General features: G+C 30.6%; 1 protein-coding gene across 21 annotated transcripts in view; it reads left to right on the top strand.

The window, feature by feature from the left end:
* The first annotated feature begins 1,481 nt into the window (after positions 1-1,481).
* Positions 1,482-21,273, top strand: part of LOC127709182 (DNA topoisomerase 3-alpha-like) — a 53,298-nt gene continuing 33,506 nt past the window's right edge. Inside the window, exons 1-16 of one of the 21 annotated variants that reach the window (XM_052214549.1) lie at positions 1,482-1,786; positions 4,136-4,272; positions 6,135-6,210; positions 8,438-8,546; positions 9,724-9,775; positions 10,764-10,855; positions 12,662-12,832; positions 14,036-14,081; positions 15,767-15,821; positions 16,300-16,374; positions 16,895-17,075; positions 17,469-17,575; positions 17,957-18,067; positions 18,446-18,520; positions 19,589-19,639; positions 20,379-20,457. In XM_052214549.1, the coding sequence (XP_052070509.1) occupies positions 1,646-1,786; positions 4,136-4,272; positions 6,135-6,210; positions 8,438-8,546; positions 9,724-9,775; positions 10,764-10,855; positions 12,662-12,832; positions 14,036-14,081; positions 15,767-15,821; positions 16,300-16,374; positions 16,895-17,075; positions 17,469-17,575; positions 17,957-18,067; positions 18,446-18,520; positions 19,589-19,639; positions 20,379-20,457 (1,558 nt within the window). In that variant the 5' untranslated portion in view covers positions 1,482-1,645. The other 20 variants (XM_052214554.1, XM_052214556.1, XM_052214550.1 and 17 more) reach the window with 20 other exon arrangements.

Here is a 21,273-nt window from a genome sequence, read left to right as displayed (position 1 = left end):
GGAAAAAAAAACCAAAAAAATTATGAAAAAAAAATCCCCCCAAAAAATTTGTCCCCCCCTAAAAAAAATTTTTTTGAAAAAATTGAAATTTTGAAGAATCTTGAAGAAAAAAATCCCCCCTCAAAAAATTTGACATTTCAAAAATTTTGAAGAAAAAAAATATGTACCCTCCCCAAAAAATTTGAAAAAAATCCCCACCCCCAAACTTTTTAACCCCACCCCCCAAATTTTTTTTGAAATGTTGAAGATTATTTTCCTTTCAGGAAAAATGTACAATTTCAGAGAGTTCCATAACCTTTAACACAAGTTTTTTCTGGAAACTAGAAAAATGCTTGTTTTTGGCCCCTTTTTTGCCCCTAATTTCTAAAAGTTTGGGGCAATTACTTCCAAACTCAATCCCAACCTTCCCTTTGTGATATGGAACCTTGTGGTACAATTTCAGAGAGATCCATACACTTACACACAAGTTATTGTCCGGAAACTACAAATATGCTTGTTTTTGGCCCCTAATTCCAAAACTGTTGGTACCATAAGCCCCAAAATCAATCCCAACCTTCCTTTTGTGGTATTGAACCTTCTGGTAAATTTTCATAGAGATCTATTCACTTAAACTCAAGTTATTGTCTGGAAACCAAATATTTCTTCATACAACGACATGATAGCATTATACGAACACAAATATTTTGCGGTCATATAAAAAGTCTACAATCCATATTTTTTTAAACAAATGTTCATTTTCTTCTTTTATTAGTATGAATTATAAGTCATTTCATACCCTCCATTTTGTACCCTGACCACATCGTGCTTTGACCATTTCATACCTCATGAAACATTTATATGTATGCCATTTCGTACCTCATGGTAGATTTATATGTTTGCCATTTCGAACTGAAGAAATATCTTTATGTATGCCATTTTGTACCCCATGAATATTTATATGTATGTTTGTCATTTTGTACCTTATGAAATATCTATATATAGATTTCACCACTGCAACAAGTCTGTTACGATATTTCTCCACTCGAGTTATAAGTGTTTTTTGTGTTTTTTTTTTTTTTAGAAAAGTTCATTGTACTGCAATATTTACCCTCCGTTTGTTAATTTTCGAACACAATTGAAGACCCTCGCACTTGTTCGTCTTGAAAACGACATGATTTAACTGAAAGACGCAAGGTTATATTTTTTAGTAATGTTCTTCACCGGTCACATTATTACGAAACGACTTTCGTAACTGTCAAAGTTATTATTTAATATGACTATCAATGGACATAACTGTACAAAAAAAACGCAATAACGATCACGACCTATTGATTGTTTGTTGCAAAATAAATACACGATTAAATAAAAATGTTAATTCATTGTCATTTTACATAATATCATTTTTGTTGTAAAATTTGTATCTTATTATCATTTAAGAAGTCTTTTTCCACTAAAATCGAAACCGAGCATCTCATTTTACGACACACAATTATGACCTTGACACGAAAGTCTGGTTCTACTGGTTTGGTCATTGATGCCGATCTCCTTGTCTCCACGTTATACTGATACCCATCCATCAAGTTACTGGCGGTGAACTCAAATATGCAGAGGTTCAACAAGTTTGCATCATATCCAAACAGACATTTATATATTTTATGAAATATGAATGTATGCCCTAAAAATAATTCAACGCCATTTCAGTTCTGAAGTAAATGGAAAAAGTATGGTTAGAATCTTAAATGTTGCTGAGAAAAATGATGCTGCAAAATCAATTGCAAATGTTCTGTCAAGAGGAAGTTCCAGGAAGGTACATGTAATCCAGAGGTCTCCTTGACCTGTTTTATAATGGCCCACCACAATTGTTAAGTTATCTTCTGCCATAGCCGAATGATCCACGCCAGAGACTCTTTTCACAAAAATTCTTATGATTAAAATTGATGGTAAGTTTTACTGAAATGTGTATGAAATGAGTAATTTTACTCTTAAGATTTTTTGTGAAAAGAGTCACTGGTTGTTAAATTATCCTCCACAATCTTATGAACCATCATTATTCATATAAACCCATTCATTGTTAATTGACCACACTATGGTTGTTTTCTGTTTTGCTGGCTGCAGCTGTTTTTGTTAGCAATTATAATCAATTGCATGTAATTGCATAACGCCTATTGTATTATATCCCAAAAGGTCCTCCTGATTACTGTTATAAAGCCCTGAGGGATGATAAAAAAAATGATGTATCTAAGACTACAATATCAATCAGTGCACATCCAACATCCAATTGATTTAGTGTAAAGATGTCATAATATTATCAGTCTGAGAAAAACATGATCTTATGCAATGCCAAAATATCGGTATCGACAGATTGTAGTTCCTTGAATGTGTATATATGTATAACAATAAATCTTAGTATGGTTTAAATTTACTGATAACAAAATCAATATTTATACCAATTTAAATATTAAAAGATCTAATTACAGTCATGAGTGTTGATTTTGTAACCTTTTAGAATAAATTTATTTACAGGATTGATAAGTTTACCCTATTGTATCTAAATTCCTGGGCTCGGTAAACAATATTACTGTAAAAATTAGGATGTGCTATCCCGTTTGAAATAAGTTTTCTACAGGAACAGCCAAGGCCTAAAATAAAATATTGTTTGTTTCCCCAATCCCGACCGACCCTGCAAAAATGGTCCTACTCATAAAATTTTATTGTCAAATATTATTTTATTCATTTCCGATTTTCAGGCTTGCCGATCATCCGATAATGTTCAAGCTTTTTGGAAAAATAAAATTATTTCCCTACCTACCTACCCACACCTACTTGGCAGGGTCGGGATTGGGGAAACAAACAATATATTAATTTAGGCCCAAACTTGCAAACCAATTCTTTGTTTCTACATGTTCTATGGAAGAATTTAGTAAAGGTTTAAAGTAATTTGTGGCAACGAAATCCTTGACTTAATAATTCACCAGTAATACATAGATTAAGCTCATTGAAATCCAAAACGTCACTACAGACTTGGGCATAGCGAAGGAGTTGGGATATATAAATACTGTAAGCTTGTGTCAACATAGCTTAAATTAATAGCTAACTCCTTACTGGGGTTATTGCCCTAAAATGACAATGTTTACACTTGTTTGCGTTTTGGGCAAAAACTAAAGAAGATAATAGAGAAACTGTAAAGTTAAACAGTAAAAATGACCAGCAAGACATGATCAAGAAATATGTCAACAAAGCCAAATTTGTCAGTCCACTTCTTATAGGAATTACTGCCATTGAAAGAGGACTTTTACCAATTTTTGTGTTTTTGGCAAAAACTACTTTAGATAGAGAGAAAATTTATTAGCAATACAAGATCACAAAAAAGAGATTCTTGCCATCCATTTTATACTAGTCTACCATGTCAGAGAGTAGCCATTGATGAAGATGCACATAGATCAAGGTGAGCGACACAGGCTCTTTAGAGCCTCTGGTTCAATTTCAGTGAACCTGTATTGATCAATAATGGTCCCTTTAATTAGTATTTCAAGACCATTGTTCCTATCCATACTAATTATTTAGGTTACTTTTGGTTTGGGACTTACTGGCCACTGATATGGGTCAATATCCCTAATGGGTCTCAACTCTCAAAATGAGAAACTCAATTATAATTTGTAAAGAAAAAATCTCTGTGTAAAGATATTAGACATATTGCTATTTTAATTAATTGATTAAGCCATTTGTCATGTTTGTGCTGTTTAAAGCGTAGGGGACCATAGAAAAAAACCTGATTATTCACAGTCTTCAACTTTAAGGAGAAACTGAACCACAAAGTAGTTTTAAAGAACTGCTAAATTGAAGAAAATTTAATTTCATACAGTACCCTGAAAATTGAACCACATATGTGAGCATATTTCATTTAAGAATGAGCGAAACACATATAAAAAATTGTGATACATGTATAGGCAATTGAAAATGTTACTTTTACTATAATGAATTTCAAATATTGACCCATTTAATGGGTAGGTAGTGAAACTATACAGTAGTTGTTAAGATACAAGAAAATTAAAAAAATCCATTTTTAAAAAGTTTCACATGCATTTTGTTTCTAAATCTTCTTTCTTTAGTTCTAATTCTATTCTGCATTTAATCAACAAATTTTTCTGTTTTTCAGCGAGAAGGATTTTCAAAATTCAACAAAATATATGAATTTGAATACAACATTCTGAATATGAACAACTGTACAATGTCAATGACAAGTTTATCAGGACATTTGTTGGAAATGGATTTCATAGGCCAATACAGAAAATGGTCAGTCAAATTTTAGAAGAAAGTCCCCCTACATTTTTTATTGTCCATATTGGTTATAGTGCAGTTTAAAACACAAGAGAAAATACTGCTAATTAGGAAAAAAAGGTGCAAATTCTTACATTAAAATATTGTACTCTCTTTCTGTGACGAATCCTGTCAGAATACAGTCTAGGATGCTATCAGTCTTGCAAAAGACAAGTTGCCATGGTAGATTCTGCCAAAGAACAAATATTGATAGATATAGTTGCCAAAGAACAAATATTGATAGATATAGTATCTCCAATTTATGTTAGAAAAAAGAGATAACAATTAGTTAACTCTTTTTAGACATTTGATTTTTGAGGATTTATCCCCTCTTGATTTGATTCGGTCCTGCCTTTTTTTTCAGTTTATCCTGACTTTTTTTTACATAAATTGTCATCCTGCCTTTTTTTTTTGCAAAGTGTCTCATCCTGCCTTTTTTTTTTACTCAAAACTCCTGTCCTGCCTATTTTTTTCAAATTTCATCCTAGCCCCCCCATAAAAATCAAATGGTAGCTCCCTAATAAGGATAACAATAAGTGATTCTTTGGAAGGAGAGTATGATTTTACAGAAATTTCACATATAAAGTTTATATCACTTATTACATCTTCAAGAAATAAGGTGTAGTGACCTACTTTATCAAAAATGTCTTGTTGATTACTGATATCCACCCTGGATATTAATATTTAGCAAAAAAAAGGAAAGTTTTTAAAAAAGGTTAATTGTACATTAATGATACAGCAACCAAAAAACTGTAATAAAAAAGAAAATATATGAAATGGAATACAGCATCCTGAATATGAGCAACTGTACAATGTCAATGACAAGTTAATCAGGATATATGTAAATAATGGATTTTATAGACCAAAACAAAAAATGGTTAGACAAAATTTTGTACAATTAGTTGATATTCAAATAGTACATAAAATGATTAGAGGGAAATTCACTGTAGTACATTTACTATATTTGTGAAATGAAGGCTAATTAAGTAAACATGTAGCTTCTGGTTTGTGGCTGTTATATTATGTCTATTGAAATCTGATACATCTCTACAAACGCATACATATCTAACCAACTGAGATTGTTATAAAGGAAATGCAAATTCACAGTAAAAATTGTTGGATTTGTCAGGACATTTGGTATGAACTATAACCATGAAAAGTCTAATATCAAGGTCAAAAATTGACAGAAGTTTTTGTTATAACTTGCACCTTATAGATAAGAATACATTTTTAACTTCACCAATCACTTATTCCTTATCCAAATATACAAACTTGTGCTTGGTTCAGAACATTTGAATTCCTTGAAGTATTTTAATGATACTTGATGTTATTGTTGTTCATCATTAGAGTGTGTGTCATGAAAATGGTTGGAATTTCTGTCTGTATTGTCAAGGTCACAACTTCTATACCTAGTATATTAATAAATGATGTAGAACTTATGAATTCTTTGAAGAATATTGATAATGTTTTAATCTAGCCCACTACCAGAGGATGTGACGAGTAATGATAGCATGTCTTCCTATAGATAGAGGTCGCAAAATTATTCCAGCTCTTCATATTCGATATTCAGATGTATAAAGTTGTATGTAACTAAGAACTTTTGAATGCCACTAAGAATATAAAGGAGTCTTTATAAGACCGCCTGATGATGTGGACAATCTTTTGGTTCACCATCATTTTGTCATTAGTAGATTATATGATAAAATGAGAGTAAGAAGGACAAAGTTTCATATTTTGTGCTTTACTGGCACTACTTCTATTTTAAAATCAAATTTTGAAAGCAACTTTGATAGATGTAAAATTGATATTGATAATATGGTATTGAATGATTTTTACAGGTATAGCTGCAGTCCTGTTACTTTATTTGATGTACCAGTAGAAAAACATTGTCATCCAAACATGGTCGACATAAAGGTAAGATGTTATATTTAGGGGGAAACATTGTCATCCAAACATGGTCGACATAAAGGTAAGATATTATATTTAGGGGGAAACATTGTCATCCAAACATGGTCAACATAAAGGTAAGATGTTTTATTTCGGGTAAAACATTGTCATCCAAACATGGTCGACATAAAGGTAAGATGTTTTATTTAGGGGAAAACATTGTCATCCAAACATGGTCGACATAAAGGTAAGATGTTATATTTAGGGGGAAACATTGTCATCCAAACATTGTCGACATAAAGGTATGATGTTATATTTAGGGAGAAACATTGTCATCCAAACATTGTCGACATAAAGGTATGATGTTATATTTAGGGAGAAACATTGTCATCCAAACATGGTCGACATAAAGGTAAGTTCTTATATTCAGGGAACATTTTTTTTATCCCAACATGGTTGACATAAAGGTAAGATGTTATATTTAGGGAAAAACATTGTCATCCAAACATGGTCGACATAAAGGTAGATGTTATATTTAGGGGGAAACATTGTCATCAAAACATGGTCGACATAAAGGTAAGATGTTATATTTAAGGGGAAACATTGTCATCCAAACATGGTCGACATTAAGGTAAGATGTTATATTTAGGGAAAAACATTGTCATCCAAACATTGTCGACATAAAGGTAAGATATTTTATATTTAGGAACATAAAAGAGGTTTTATCAGGTTTATTGTGAAAGAATTGTACAGTGGCCATCTTTTCAATAATGCTTCTGAAGATGTATATTAATGATTTTCACTGATTTGTACAAACATATGTTACTTAAAAACGTTTTTAACATGTTAAACTCATATTGCTCATAATGGCTTTGCCAACTCTAACAATTCTCTGTTTATCATATCGTGACCTTAAAACAATATCTGTATGCAATGATACCAATAAATCAATTTATTACATTGGTTGCAATGAATTACATTGATTTCCCAGTGAAATAAAAACTGATAATTTCACATGTGAAATAAACGTGGTTATTTCACTCCTCTGACGTCATACAACAATAGGCGTTGTCAAGACGTCGAAAACGTCGGATCAAAACAAATTGTGAATGCGTAGAAAACGATATAGTTCCTTACATTTTCTACTTTAATTTCATAAAAAAAGCCATTGGCCAATGTAATAAAAAGAATAACTAATCAAAGAATTCAAATATCGAAAAATATTCAACTCGTGACCGAACAACACTGATAATTAACTCATGCGCTACGCGCATTCGTGAATTAATGTGTTGTTCGGTCACTCGTTGAATATTTTTCTCTATTTGAATTCTTCGATTAGTTATTCTATAAATATTTTATAGAAAAAGAAATTGATGTTAGTTAACTAAAAAAATGATCTATATGTCTATCAGATTTAACTTATGTTCAACTATTTATCACAATATTTATATGTATGATAATTATAGGTTTCATAACGAGTGAGAATTGGATATTGCTTGATATCAACTCGAGTAATTTAATTTCAATATGATATTAAACGAGTTTATTATTACTATTTAAATTAAATAACAAGAGTTGATATCAAGAGATATCCAATTCTCACGATAGTTAAACCTATTTCTCTTATGGTCAACACTCTTATTGTGTTAAATTAAAAATTCTGCGAATCATTGAGCTTGTCTTTTGCACATACCAGTATGACATCATATGTCCTTTTCCGGCGTCAAACTTTAACATCAGACATTTCAAAAACAATTTTACACTTCAGAATGTATTAAAATATGACAAAAAGAAGATTTCTAGGTGAAAAGTGTGAGTGTTTTGTATATTATAGAAGAAATCACATATTTTTATGTCCGTTGCCATGGATGAAATGTACATCGTCTTAACCTTTGAAAGTTATCAATGACCTAACAAATAGCCAATGTAAATGTCGTAATATCGTCTCATGATGCTGGCTAAGCCAATCAAATTAATTTCGTATCACTTTTTTGTATCATACACCGTGCAGTGTGATTCGAGATATATCTCTTCATGCAAGAAACAGATAACAGGCCACAACTATAAGAGAAGGTTTATTTGGTTTGCAACAATCTAGATTGATATTTTGTTTGTAATGGAATTTTTTATTTTAATCCACTTAAATGATGTTTAAAATTTAATACATGAAAAATTCAAATACATTATATCTATAATTTCATTAAATTCTGAAGTTATAATAAATCCATAATAAAACAAAATTTTTGTCAACCAGAGAACATTAGAACGTGAAATAAGAGGTTGCCAGCATTTAATTATATGGACAGATTGTGACAGAGAAGGAGAAAACATTGGTTTTGAAGCAATCCAAGTCTGTAAAGCAGGTACATAAATATTTAAAAGCTTGATCATTCATTGTCATTAAAATACATTTGTAACAATCATGTTTCCACTCTTCATGATAAACGTTTTGTCTGTCAGACCTGGCTTATCTTTTGGATTTTTTTTAAATAGAACATATTATCATGAAAGTTAAATTCCTACATCCCCAATGAAATGTTTACAAGACTTGCATTTGTGCATGTGTTTACAATTGAAAATACAGAAATTAGCAAATTTATTTTAAAGTGCCAATCTGCCGAAGAATCGGGCAGTGGTGAAAACATGACAAACAAAAATCCACTCAGCTTTACATTAATTTTAATTCAGAATGTATAATGATGCATGAATATAACATTCGTTTCCTTTCCCTGTTCTGGTAATTCAAGATATAATTTGGTTGAAATGCACTAGAAATTAATAATTAAGGGGAGATAACTCCATAATTTGCTATCTTTCTAACCAAAATTTATCGATATTTCTCGAATTACTAGACACAAAGAAACAAAAGACCTATCATTTCTAACTCAGGATGAGGGTAACTTCAAAATAGGATGGTTAGGTCGGTGGGTTTTTTCGGCCATGTTTTGAAATTTTTCTAAATTGCCTGATTCTTACAAAGACTGGCACTTAAACTATTATATTCATTATCATTATCATAATCATTTAAACATTAGTAAAATGTTAATGTCATACAATTTTGATTGTGAAATCCTTGTTTGCTTGTAGAGAGCACATTGTTTTTGGCTTTTACCTTGTCCATTGGTTACATATATCTTGATTTATCAGGGACCTATAGTAATATATCAATAATTAAAAGGGGGATAGAAAATACACAACGGTTTATCACTTATATATAAATATGTACGGGTAATGTATATTTATTTATTCTGGTAATTTATCATATAGTTTATATTTAAGGGACGTTTGTGCATTTTTTCTAGAGTATGAATCTTATGAAGTTTTGATGTCCAAAGGCCAGTGTTAACTTTATTAAAACATCTAAAAAATTTAAATAACCAAATGTGTTTCTGGAAAGGTTCTGTGGAGATTTTCCTCTTTCAGAATTATGTTGGATGATTAGTGTTGTGAACATTTGTTCTTGCGAAGTTAAAGTAATTCATTAAACATTGCGAGCAATACAAGCTCCTTTAAGCCACTGCTTTTTCTCTTTTTTTTCAGTTAAGCCTAATATTCCAGTTTACAGAGCAAAATTTTCAGAAATAACACCACAGTAAGTAACAAATGAGTTTATCAATTTACATATTTAAAAGGCTTTGTCATTGCATAATACATTGTACCGATTTGCTAAAATGTTGTACCCAATTGTAGTTTGAATTCTTCTCGACAATTCCATCAACTGGTAAGATATTTTAGCTCATTGATTAATTGAAAGGTTGTTAGTGTGAAGGTATTGCAGTGTAATAAACATTATTATTACATTGATTGCAATGAATTACCGTGATTTGATCATTTCCCAGTGAAATAAAAACCGATAATTTCACATGTGAAATAAACTCGATAACTTCACTCCTCTGACGTCATACAATAATAGGTGTTGTGGATGGTGTTGCATCTAAGCAAATTGTGAATGTGTAGAAAAACATATAGTTCCTTGCATTTCCTACTTTATTTCCATTAAAAAGCCCATTGTCAATGTAATAAAAAAAAAAAAAATTAATCAAAGAATTCAAATATTGAAAAAATATTCAACTCGTGACCGAACAACACTAATAATTAACTCGTGCGCTACGTGCATTCGTGAATTAATGTGTTGTTTGGTCACTCGTTGAATATTTTTCTATATTTGAATTCTTCAATTAGTTATTCTATAATTCTAACCATCCAATTCCAGTGATGGTCTGTCTGTGTTGTGAAAATTGATAAAATATTGAGCACCTACTTTGATATAAGGGACACTGGTTAGGGGGGGGGGGGTGGGGGGCATAGGTTGGCTCAATTTAATTGAATGTATAGACACTTACACCTTTGTCTTTTTTAGGAAAATTTAAGAAGAATCTAATAATTTAAGTATCTGCCTACCTTACCTCAGATTTCATTATCTTACTTATTTGCTGGCTGATTGAATACTAGAAAAAGACAAGTCTTAATTGATAGAAATCAGAGCTATTTTACCAGCATGAAACAGAATACATAAAGGATTAAAAAAAAAGGTTTTATGCATGCAGAATAAATACTCAATAATCTTATTTATGTTTTAGAGCAATAGCAAGAGCATGTAGTAATTTAATTCGACCAGATAAAAATGTTAGTGATGCAGTTGATGTTAGACAAGAGCTTGACTTGAGAATAGGTAAGATATATATACTTCATGACTACAAATTAGGATTGTCAATTGATGGAAGACAAGAGCTTGACTTGAGAATAGGTAAGATATATATACTTCATGACTACAAATTAGGATTGTCAGTTGATGGAAGACAAGAGCTTGACTTGAGAATAGGTAAGATATATATACTTCATGACTACAAATTAGGATTGTCAATTGATGGAAGACAAGAGCTTGACTTGAGAATAGGTAAGATATATATATATTATACTTCATGACAACAAATTAGGATTGTCAGTTGATGGAAGACAAGAGCTTGACTTGAGAATAGGTAAGATATATACACTCCATGACTACAAATTAGGATTTTCAGTTGATGGAAGACAAGAGCTTGACTTGAGAATAGGTAAGATGTATATACTTCATGACTACAAATTAGGATTGTCAGTTGATGGAAGACAAGAGCTTGACTTGAGAATAGGTATGATATATACACTCCATGACTACAAATTAGGATTGTCAGTTGATGGAAGACAAGAGCTTGACTTGAGAATAGGTAAGATATATATACTTCATGACTACAAATTAGGATTGTCAGTTGATGGAAGACAAGAGCTTGACTTGAGAATAGGTAAGATATATATACTTCATGACTACAAATTAGGATTGTCAGTTGATGGAAGACAAGAGCTTGACTTGAGAATAGGTAAGATATATATACTTCATGACTACAAATTAGGATTGTCAGTTGATGGAAGACAAGAGCTTGACTTGAGAATAGGTATGATATATACACTCCATGACTACAAATTAGGATTTTCAGTTGATGGAAGACAAGAGCTTGACGAGAATAGGTAAGATATATATACTTCATGACTACAAATTAGGATTGTCAGTTGATGGAAGACAAGAGCTTGACTTGAGAATAGGTAAGATATATATACTTCATGACTACAAATTAATATTGTCAGTTGATGGAAGACAAGAGCTTGACTTTAGGCAGTATATGGATTTCATAAAATTATTACAAATTAGTAGAGTTGTCTCTGAGTACTGAAGAATAGCTTAGAAATCATCCAGACAAAAAATTACCCGATAAATGTGACTTTGACCCATTTTCCTCATAAGTTTGTACTAAGGGCAAACAGTAATTACAATTTATACTGTACTTTTAACATTCTCTAAATCATTAATATGTGTTTGTTTTAACTGCACAAAGTTGTTTCCAATAATGTTGAGCACAATTTGTTGTGTTCAGATATTATTAGTTTTAGGAAAGATATGACTTCACCACAAATATAGTACATTGTACACAGTTTTAAAAAAAATTGAAGGTTTTTGCTTCTTTTGATTTATATGTATAATTTCAAAATGCTTGCCCTTAATATGCATGATATATTTGCCACTGGACATAAAGCAAACAACAATAAACAATTAATTTCAAAACATGGATGTGGATGCATACTAGATGTGTAATTATCATCAAAATCTATTTTTAAAGTTATTAGGAAACACAGTACATGTATTAGATGTGGATTGAAAAATTGTTATAATATTGATGCATATATAATATTTATATATATACACTAGTATACCTGTAGTCTTCAATGCATCCTTGGTATGAAACACATACATTAAGACAAACATACAAGTACATGAGCCAGCATTATCTCTGAACATGAAGTAGACTTAAACTTTACCACAAAGACAAACGACAAAGAAGAATACTTCTACTTGCAGGGATTTAATTACATAAAAACATTTCTCACAAGAATACTTATAGTGATTTTGTTGAAAACTGAAAAGCATTGTTTTATTTTTCCTTTACAGGTGCTTCTTTTACCCGATTCCAGACTTTACGTCTACAGAAAATCTTTCCTGATGTATTAGCAGACCAGTTAATTAGTTATGGTAGTTGTCAGTTTCCTACTATGGGCTTTGTTGTAGAGAGATATAAACAAGTTCAGGCTTTTATACCAGAACCATTCTGGAAATTAAAAGGTGGGAACATAAAGTAAGATTCAACATGTTCAGGACCCATTTTTCAGCTCACCTGGCCCGAAGGGCCATGTGAGCTTTTGCCAACACTTTGCATCTGTCTTCCTCAAAATTTCTTTTAAAATCATCTCTTAAAATGCTCAATGGATTGAAAGCAAACTTTGCCTGTCTGCTTCATCTGTAGGATATTAACTATAAAGTTATATTTTTGTACAGGTTGATTACCGGTAACCAACATGTCTGTCATGTTTAAAAATAGAACATAGGGCTCAAACAATAGTTTTGGCTAATATCTCTAAATATACAGTAATAAAAGAAAAACTGAGGGAGTAAAAATAATCTTCATAACAAGTTCTATCTACCCTGAAATTGGAGAAAAATAGGTTGACCTCGTTTGGAGTTATTGCCCCTGAAATAAATACATTTTGCCTTTGTTGGCTGTTAATGTCAAAAATATAGGAGTGTTAACGCAAAAATGATCAGCAGTACAAGATCTATTAGCCCTGATCATTTCAACAATTCTTTCAATCAGTTTTTGAGTTATTGTCCCTAAAATATACAAATAGATTCCACCAATGCATCTATTGTGTTACAATATTTCTCCACTCGAGACAGTTTAATTTTTAGATTTTAAACGCGAGGCTTGCCGAGCTTTTTAAATATTTAAAATTTGACTGTTGAGAGTGGAGAAATATCGTAATACACGAGGTATAGTAGTGGAATCTGTTTCTCTAATGTTTATCCTTCCTTTTCAAGGATTTACAGAAAGTTGTGTTCTTTATAGGTGACGTCATTGGGGATGGTTGCCTTTTTCATGACGTCACAGTAGGAAATTCAGAAGAAATCAAGAAAATTTGACGGCATAATGGAATTTCGACCAATTATTTCAAGATCAAATAGATATAGGAAGATGTGGTATGAGTGCCAATGAGACAACTCTCCATCCAAGTTACAATTTATAAAAGTAAACCATTATAGGTCAAGGTACGGCCTTCAACACAGAGCATTGGCTCACACCGAACAGCAAGCTATAAAGGGCCCCAAAAAATTACTAGTGTAAAACCATTCAAACAGAAAAAGTTTTCTCTAGAAATAAGAAATATTTTTCTCACACTGATCAAGAAATGTAAAAAAAAGCTTGAAAAATATAGAATTGTTTTTTCCAGTTTATGCTATGGTTTCATATTACTGATATTTTTATTTTAGTTTCTCATAGCCATGAAGATGGAGATTGTGAATTTACATGGAAAAGGTAAGATAATTGTTATTTGTTTTCAACATTTATATTTATAAAAGTGCAGAAAAATATTATTTGATAAGTCAAGCAGGCTCGCCTTTCATGCATCTATAAAAGGACAAAGTATGTGATAAGATTAATGAACCTAGTTTTAGCCTTGGCTAAACACTTGCAGTTTTATTTTTAGCATGTTTCATGCTCATAAAGGACAAAATATGTGATAAGATTAATGAACCAAGTTTTAACCTTGGCTAAACACTTGCAGTTTTATTTTTACCATGTTTCATGCTCATAAAGGACAAGAATATTTGATATGATAATGAACCTAGTTTTAAACTTTGAAAAACACTTGCAGTTTTTTTTTTACCATGTTTCATGCTCATAAAGGACAAGAATATTTGATATGATAATGAACCTAGTTTTAAACTTGGAAAAACACTTGCAGTTTTTTTTTTACCATGTTTCATGCTCATAAAGGACAAGAATATTTGATATGATAATGAACCTAGTTTTAAACTTGGAAAAACACTTGCAGTTTTATTTTTAGCATGTTTCATGCTCATAAAGGACAAGAATATTTGATATGATAATGAACCTAGTTTTAACCTTGGCTAAACACTCTAAAGTTGTATTTTTAACATGTTTTTTTCACAAAATTGTCGAAGGAAGATGGGGCACCCATCATTTTACATTTTTTGACTTGGATATATTATTGCTTGTCTTGTTTCTTGAATACAGCAATTGCATCTTTCTGGTCTTTAGTTTGACCAATCATACCAACAAACTCTGAAATACAGTGTGATTATCAATTTGCTAGACTACCATAGGTGTTAATAAGAAAGGGATAAAAAGGGTCCTATAAGGTAGTCTTGTACAAGGAATGAGCAATCTTTTTAAAAGGCTTTGAAAGTTTTGTTTAGTATTGCATAATGAACAGAGACTCTCTTGAGGTAGACATTATTGCATTGTTATCATAATATATATTATTGTGCTCCTGTCAGTCATTGGCAAGGACATAACACATTACCTGTTTCCATCCTACTGTCATTCCCAAATCAAACAGTGTCCACATTTTTGAAGTTTTTTCTGTAAATATTGATCTGTCTTTGTCTGGCCTGAAATTATTATTGCAAAATGCAAGATATAGTGATGCTATTCTGATGGCAGCATAAACTATTTGTAAAAAGTTTATTTTAGAAGGTAAAAGGCCTGGATATTTCATATCTTATATACATATGCCTTACATTCTGAATTTTCTGTCTTGCATATGTCCATTGTCCTTGACTTAATTTCATGGTTCAGCAACTGCTAAACCAAACTATAATTTTTTTTTAGTTAAATTGTGTAAAAGAAAGGACAACTATATTTGTTTAATAAAAATCATTTTAAGGAATACATGTGCATCAAACAGAATTCACCTGACCTTGGACTGATTTTCATGGTTCACTGGTCAACATTAGGTTGATTATGTGTGTTTCTAGGATACTATCAGCAAAGGTTAACTATATTTGGGGTATGGAATAATTGTGGGTTGTACATGTTTGTATTGGAAGCTTCAACAGACCTTGGCCTTATTTTCATGGTTCATTTTATTATTTTTCTTGAATTATTAACGATGAAAGTAAAACAATACAGAAAGTTTTAAAACTAGTTTAGGCATTTTTTTAAAAATGTAATGCTAATTCAAGTTACTTTTACAGAAATCGTCTTTTTGACCATCTTGCTTGCCTGGTGCTGTACACACATTGCATTGAGGTAAGACTCTAATGTTTATGTCCAAAGTATAAGAGAACATTGTTACAAGACTTAAATGTTACTGTTCTTGTCATGCCACCAGCAAGTGTTTAAGTATGTAATAAGGTCAGTTCTTGAGGAACTATTTTTCATCTGTCAGTGACATTCAGTATGCAAGGCATAAATATGAACACATCTGATTTGAATGTATGGTGTACCCAAAATTGCAAAAGGATAAAAATTGTCTGATTGTCTATATGCAAAATGTAGGATCATGCATAACCCAAGATGATTTCTTTTTGAAGAAAAAATTGGAAGAAAAAATATTAACAAATAAACAAAAAAAGTAATGAATAAATAAATAAAAATGAATAAACGTGCACATATCAATTAAAAGCAGCGGCATTTAGTTATCATTTGTGTAAATGGTATAGCTAGCTTCGTTCTGTAGAACATTGTTGAAGGAATAGATTACTATTTTAAACATGTTTATTTTCAGAATCCAGTTGCTAAAGTAGTAGATGTTAAATCTAAAACAAAAAGTAAATGGAGGCCAACAGCTTTAGATACAGTAGTAAGTTTGATTTAATTAATCAATCTATTTTAAAAATGAAAACACCGTAAACAGATACCAATAGCCCTTTTAGATATACTAGTGTGCATGCATGGATTCAAAGATGTAGCTACCTAAAATAAAAAACATATTTAAAAACATTTGATATTCATTTGATTTGTACTTGTAACAAATAAGTATGTATGTGACGATGAATCAGAACTAATTAATTTTATCATGTTATGAAGATTATTTAATTTGTCCCTTCTATTGGCCTAGTGAATATTCAAATAGTTGGCAGTGAAGGCAGTACATGTATATTGAATATTTGAACACAAAATTGTAAATTTTGTAATGCTTCATCTTGTAGACCAAATAAGGTCATTGACATACCTATTCCTTTGCATAAAGTGTCATTTATGAAAAAATCAAAACCCTGATGGCTAAAAATGATTCAAAATTATTTTAAATAACTTAACAAAAGAAGATTTTTAGTACCTAGCAGTAAACTACCATTTTTTATCATTGTTAAATATTGTAGGAAATGGAAAAGTTAGCATCAAGGAAATTGAGGATTAATGCCAAAGAAACAATGAAGATTGCAGAGAAGTTGTATACACAGGGATTTATAAGTTATCCTCGTACAGAAACAAATATGTTTCCTAAAGAATTAGATTTACAGAAATTAGTAGAGGATCAAACAAGGGATAATAACTGGGGAGGTAGGTCTCATGCATAAAAAATACTAAAAAATTATAACTGTAGTATCAGATTTACTCTAAACATTAAAATTTTTAATTATTCTTTTACCCAGATAGGGCATTTGGGAGGTGTACATCATTTTTTTCAGAACTAATGTGAATGTATATCTACTCCTTATATTTATCCTATGAAATTGACAACAAATATGAAACAGCGAAGAAGAAAGAAAGCAATATACTATGATGGAATAAATGTTAAAATTTTACATTCTGTTTAAATTGATATTCTTTAAAAACTGACTGCTCAGAAATAAAGTTGTATACATTTTTGTGAGATGCAAAAGAAGGCTGATTTTTTTGATTGTTATTTTAGAATAAAAAAATAAAAAATGTTTATGTATGTGATTTCCCTAGATTTTGCAAGAAGAGTTTTAGAAAATGGTCCTAATCCAAGGAATGGTAATAAAACTGACCAGGCCCATCCCCCAATACACCCAACAAAGTACACAGATAATTTACAGGTATTTATTACACAAGGAGTCTAATGTTGATGAATTGAGGTAATTAATATTTTTTTTTAAATTTCAGGTCCCGTAAGACACAGATTAAATAAGCTCCAAATATTTACATAGACAGCAGTATGCATTTGTCTATTAAACAAATAATAATACTTAGCCAATCAATGGTAACAGGAAGTAGTGTTCCTCACAAAAGTCTATGAATAAATTATTTTACATAGAGAATCAAAGCATAAAAGACGAATCAAATTGTATTTCTGTGTTGTAGATTTTTCTTTTAAAATATCTTGTAACTTGATAAATGTGGCTCTTCTAGTAATGAAGAGTGCCAATGTATCTCTCAAAACTGTATAAACAAAATAAATGTTGATATGGTGTTTTCAGGGAAATGAAAAGAGAGTATATGAATTTGTTGTTCGACATTTCTTAGCATGTGTTTCCCAGGATGCACAGGGGTTTGAGACAACTGTTGAAATTGATATAGCTAATGAAAAGGTAATTTCAATTTTATATATCTAACACTTGATATGAAAAGCATTTAAAGTTCAAAAGTATAAATCTTGAAATGAAAGTTGAAAGAAATATTATGTATTCCAGTCAGTGCTCTTGTAAATAACCAGTTCATTTAGCGTATGAGAGGTGCTATAAGGATTAATTGTATTATCATCATTAGAAATGTTTTTTTGAAATGTTTACAATCATCAGTGAGATTTTTTAAATGTACTTACTTTCAGACATCTCAATTGCTGCTATTCTATTCAGAATATTTTACTGCTGCCTGTATTTATTTGATTATCTTTTTATAAGTAAAATAAATGAATTAGGTGCATTAAAATTTTCTTAAATATATATTTACCACATATTTGTTTACAGTTTACAGCCCAAGGATTAATGATAACAGCCAAGAATTATCTGGAAGTTTATATTTATGACAAATGGAATGCCAAGGTAAACACATGTAATGTGCAGAAAGTTTGATGATTTAGCTAATTAAGAAGAAAGTTCGATGATTTAGCTAGTTAAGAAGAAAGTTTGATGATTTAGCTAATTAAGAAGAAAGTTTGATGATTTAGCTAGTTAAGAAGAAAGTTTGATGATTTAGCTAATTAAGAAGAAAGTTGGATGATTTAGCTAGTTAAGAAGAAAGTTCGATGATTTAGCTAATTAAGAAGAAAGTTTAATGATTTAGCTAATTAAGAAGAAAGTTTGATGATTTAGCTAATTAAGAAGAAAGTTCGATGATTTAGCTAGTTAAGAAGAAAGTTCGATGATTTAGCTAGTTAAGAAGAAAGTTTGATGATTTAGCTAATTAAGAAGAAAGTTTGATGATTTAGCTAGTTAAGATGAAAGTTTGATGATTTTAGATAGTTAAGAAGAAAGTTTGATGATTTAGCTAATTAAGAAGAAAGTTTGATGATTTAGCTAATTAAGAAGAAAGTTTGATGATTTAGCTAGTTAAGAAGAAAGTTTGATGATTTAGCTAGTTAAGAAGAAAGTTTGATGATTTAGCTAATTAAGAAGAGTCTTCTCATACATTAGATTTTTTAAAGTCTGATGCATTGCAAAACTTGTCTAAACCAAACTCTGTGGAAAATGCTATTATGTTTAACTTATTTCTTAAAATTTAGTTACTGTGGATTCATTTATTTTCATTGGTATCAATTTTCAATATACACATTTCACTGGATAATTGTTCGTTGAATTCTTAAATTCATGGTTTGCCGTGACCCACGAAACCACATTATTAAAAATTTGTATTTTGTCAAATATTTGAATTCATGGATTTCCTCTATCCATGAAATCTGAAAAACTTTGTTTTCCATGAATATTTAGGAATCCACAGTATATATTCTTTAATAATAATTTAAAACACCTGTAGAATCAAACAAAATTGTTTGTCATCTCAAGTTAAACTGATAGACTATTTGTAACAGAAAATAAAGTTTGCATAAATAGAAGAAGTTTTACCTGTTGAGTTTTTGATTTCTCTTTTTATAAAGGTTCTTATTTTTTCAGGTTATTCCTGTTTATAACAAAGGAGATACATTCCAACCAAACTCTATTGAGGTAATATTATATACATTTGTACAATATTATTATGACATTAAATGAATGCCAAACGTTCCTTATTACTAACAGAAAGACCAAAAATTTTTTGATGACCCTATGGTTAAGATGTAGGAAGGGAAAAATCTGATGTACATGATGTTTGTTTGTTATAATGTTACTGAGGAACTGACTACAAATTAATAATGTAAATTGAGACTTTGAATTCATGACGTTATTATTGTGAATCTTTGACTGTCGACAGAATATGATTACTGTAAATGTTGTAGTAGAATATTACTGGTGATACTTAAGATACCAGTTTAAATTATTGCAATGTTGGTTCTGTCACATTTTCTACATTATTAAAGCATCACATTAAATTCTGAATTGATAGTATATCATAAAGGGTAATGGACAATGCATTAAATAAGCTCCTGAACATAAAATTATTACACAAAATTCATACATGCTTGTATTGCAGTTATACAACTTAAAGCTCACACCTCACTGCAAAATCAAGGCAGTACCTAGCACCAGTTTAAGGGGAATTATGTAGATTATGCTAAACATGTATATTTGTGGGACAATACCAACAAAATACATAATTCCAGAGAAATCTTAACAAATACTGTTACAAAAAAATAAAACAATGTTTATGTTCAAAAATGAACACTGCAAGTATCGTAAATGTAGTTTCAGGAATAAATATAGTTCTATGAGGATTGTTTTAATTGTACATTATTTTGTAACTTGACAGATGGTTGCCAGTGAAACAAGTCCTCCATCTTTACTGACAGAAGCTGACCTTATAGCATTGATGGATAAACATGGAATAGGTAGGTTAGATTATTATATAAATGAAAAATAGATGTTATGTAAGAGTCAATTAATAATGAGTGTAAGCTTAAAAAAAAAAAGAAAAAAGAAATGTATTTACATGGATTAAGAAATTTACATAATATGATAAATGCCGTGCTGGTGTCAATATTTTTGTTTCTGGAAAAAATTGAGTTGTAAACAATATCTCTACCAATCTTTGGTCGATAAAAAATGGGTTAAAATTTTGTGGTGAATTCGGTTCAAAGGTCAATGTCACAGTAGCAATTTATAAACTGAAATTGGAGCAAAATGTTGAGTTTCCTAATGACATCTTTTGAACTATATGTCCAACCTTTTGCCAACAGGGCTTGATAATGCTCCTTGGAAAGAAAGAAACCCCTATAGTTTTTTGTCTCAATAAGTCAAGGTTAAAGGTCACAGTCAAATTAGATAGACTGAAATTTTTTGTAACGTTTTGTTTCCAAACCATGTCTTGTTTGCCATAAATCATTTCTTTACCAATCTTTGGTAAATTGTTCGCAGACTTTACAGTCTTCATCACAAAAGCAAATAAAAAAAATTATTTTAAATAATGCTTTAAGCTGGTGTTTACCAGGATATTTGTTATGGGTTTGGATTTGGCTATTATCTATAAAATTATGTACATAGAAGGAAACTGTAATTGCTTCAAACCATCAGCAGGAACAAACCACTCGTAAGTCAAATGACTGAATTACCTAGTCCACTCCTTATAGGAGTTATTACTCTTGAATTTAAAAGGAATGAACTTTTTTTTATCAATTTTTGGGTTGTTTTTTGTGTGGATACCAAAG

Source organism: Mytilus californianus, unplaced genomic scaffold (assembly GCF_021869535.1).
Source record: "Mytilus californianus isolate M0D057914Y unplaced genomic scaffold, xbMytCali1.0.p SCAF_7, whole genome shotgun sequence".
In the NCBI taxonomy this organism is placed as follows: Eukaryota; Metazoa; Mollusca; class Bivalvia; order Mytilida; family Mytilidae; genus Mytilus; species Mytilus californianus.
The sequence above is the reverse complement of the archived record's forward strand: the minus strand, read 5'-3'. Positions and strand labels throughout refer to the sequence as shown.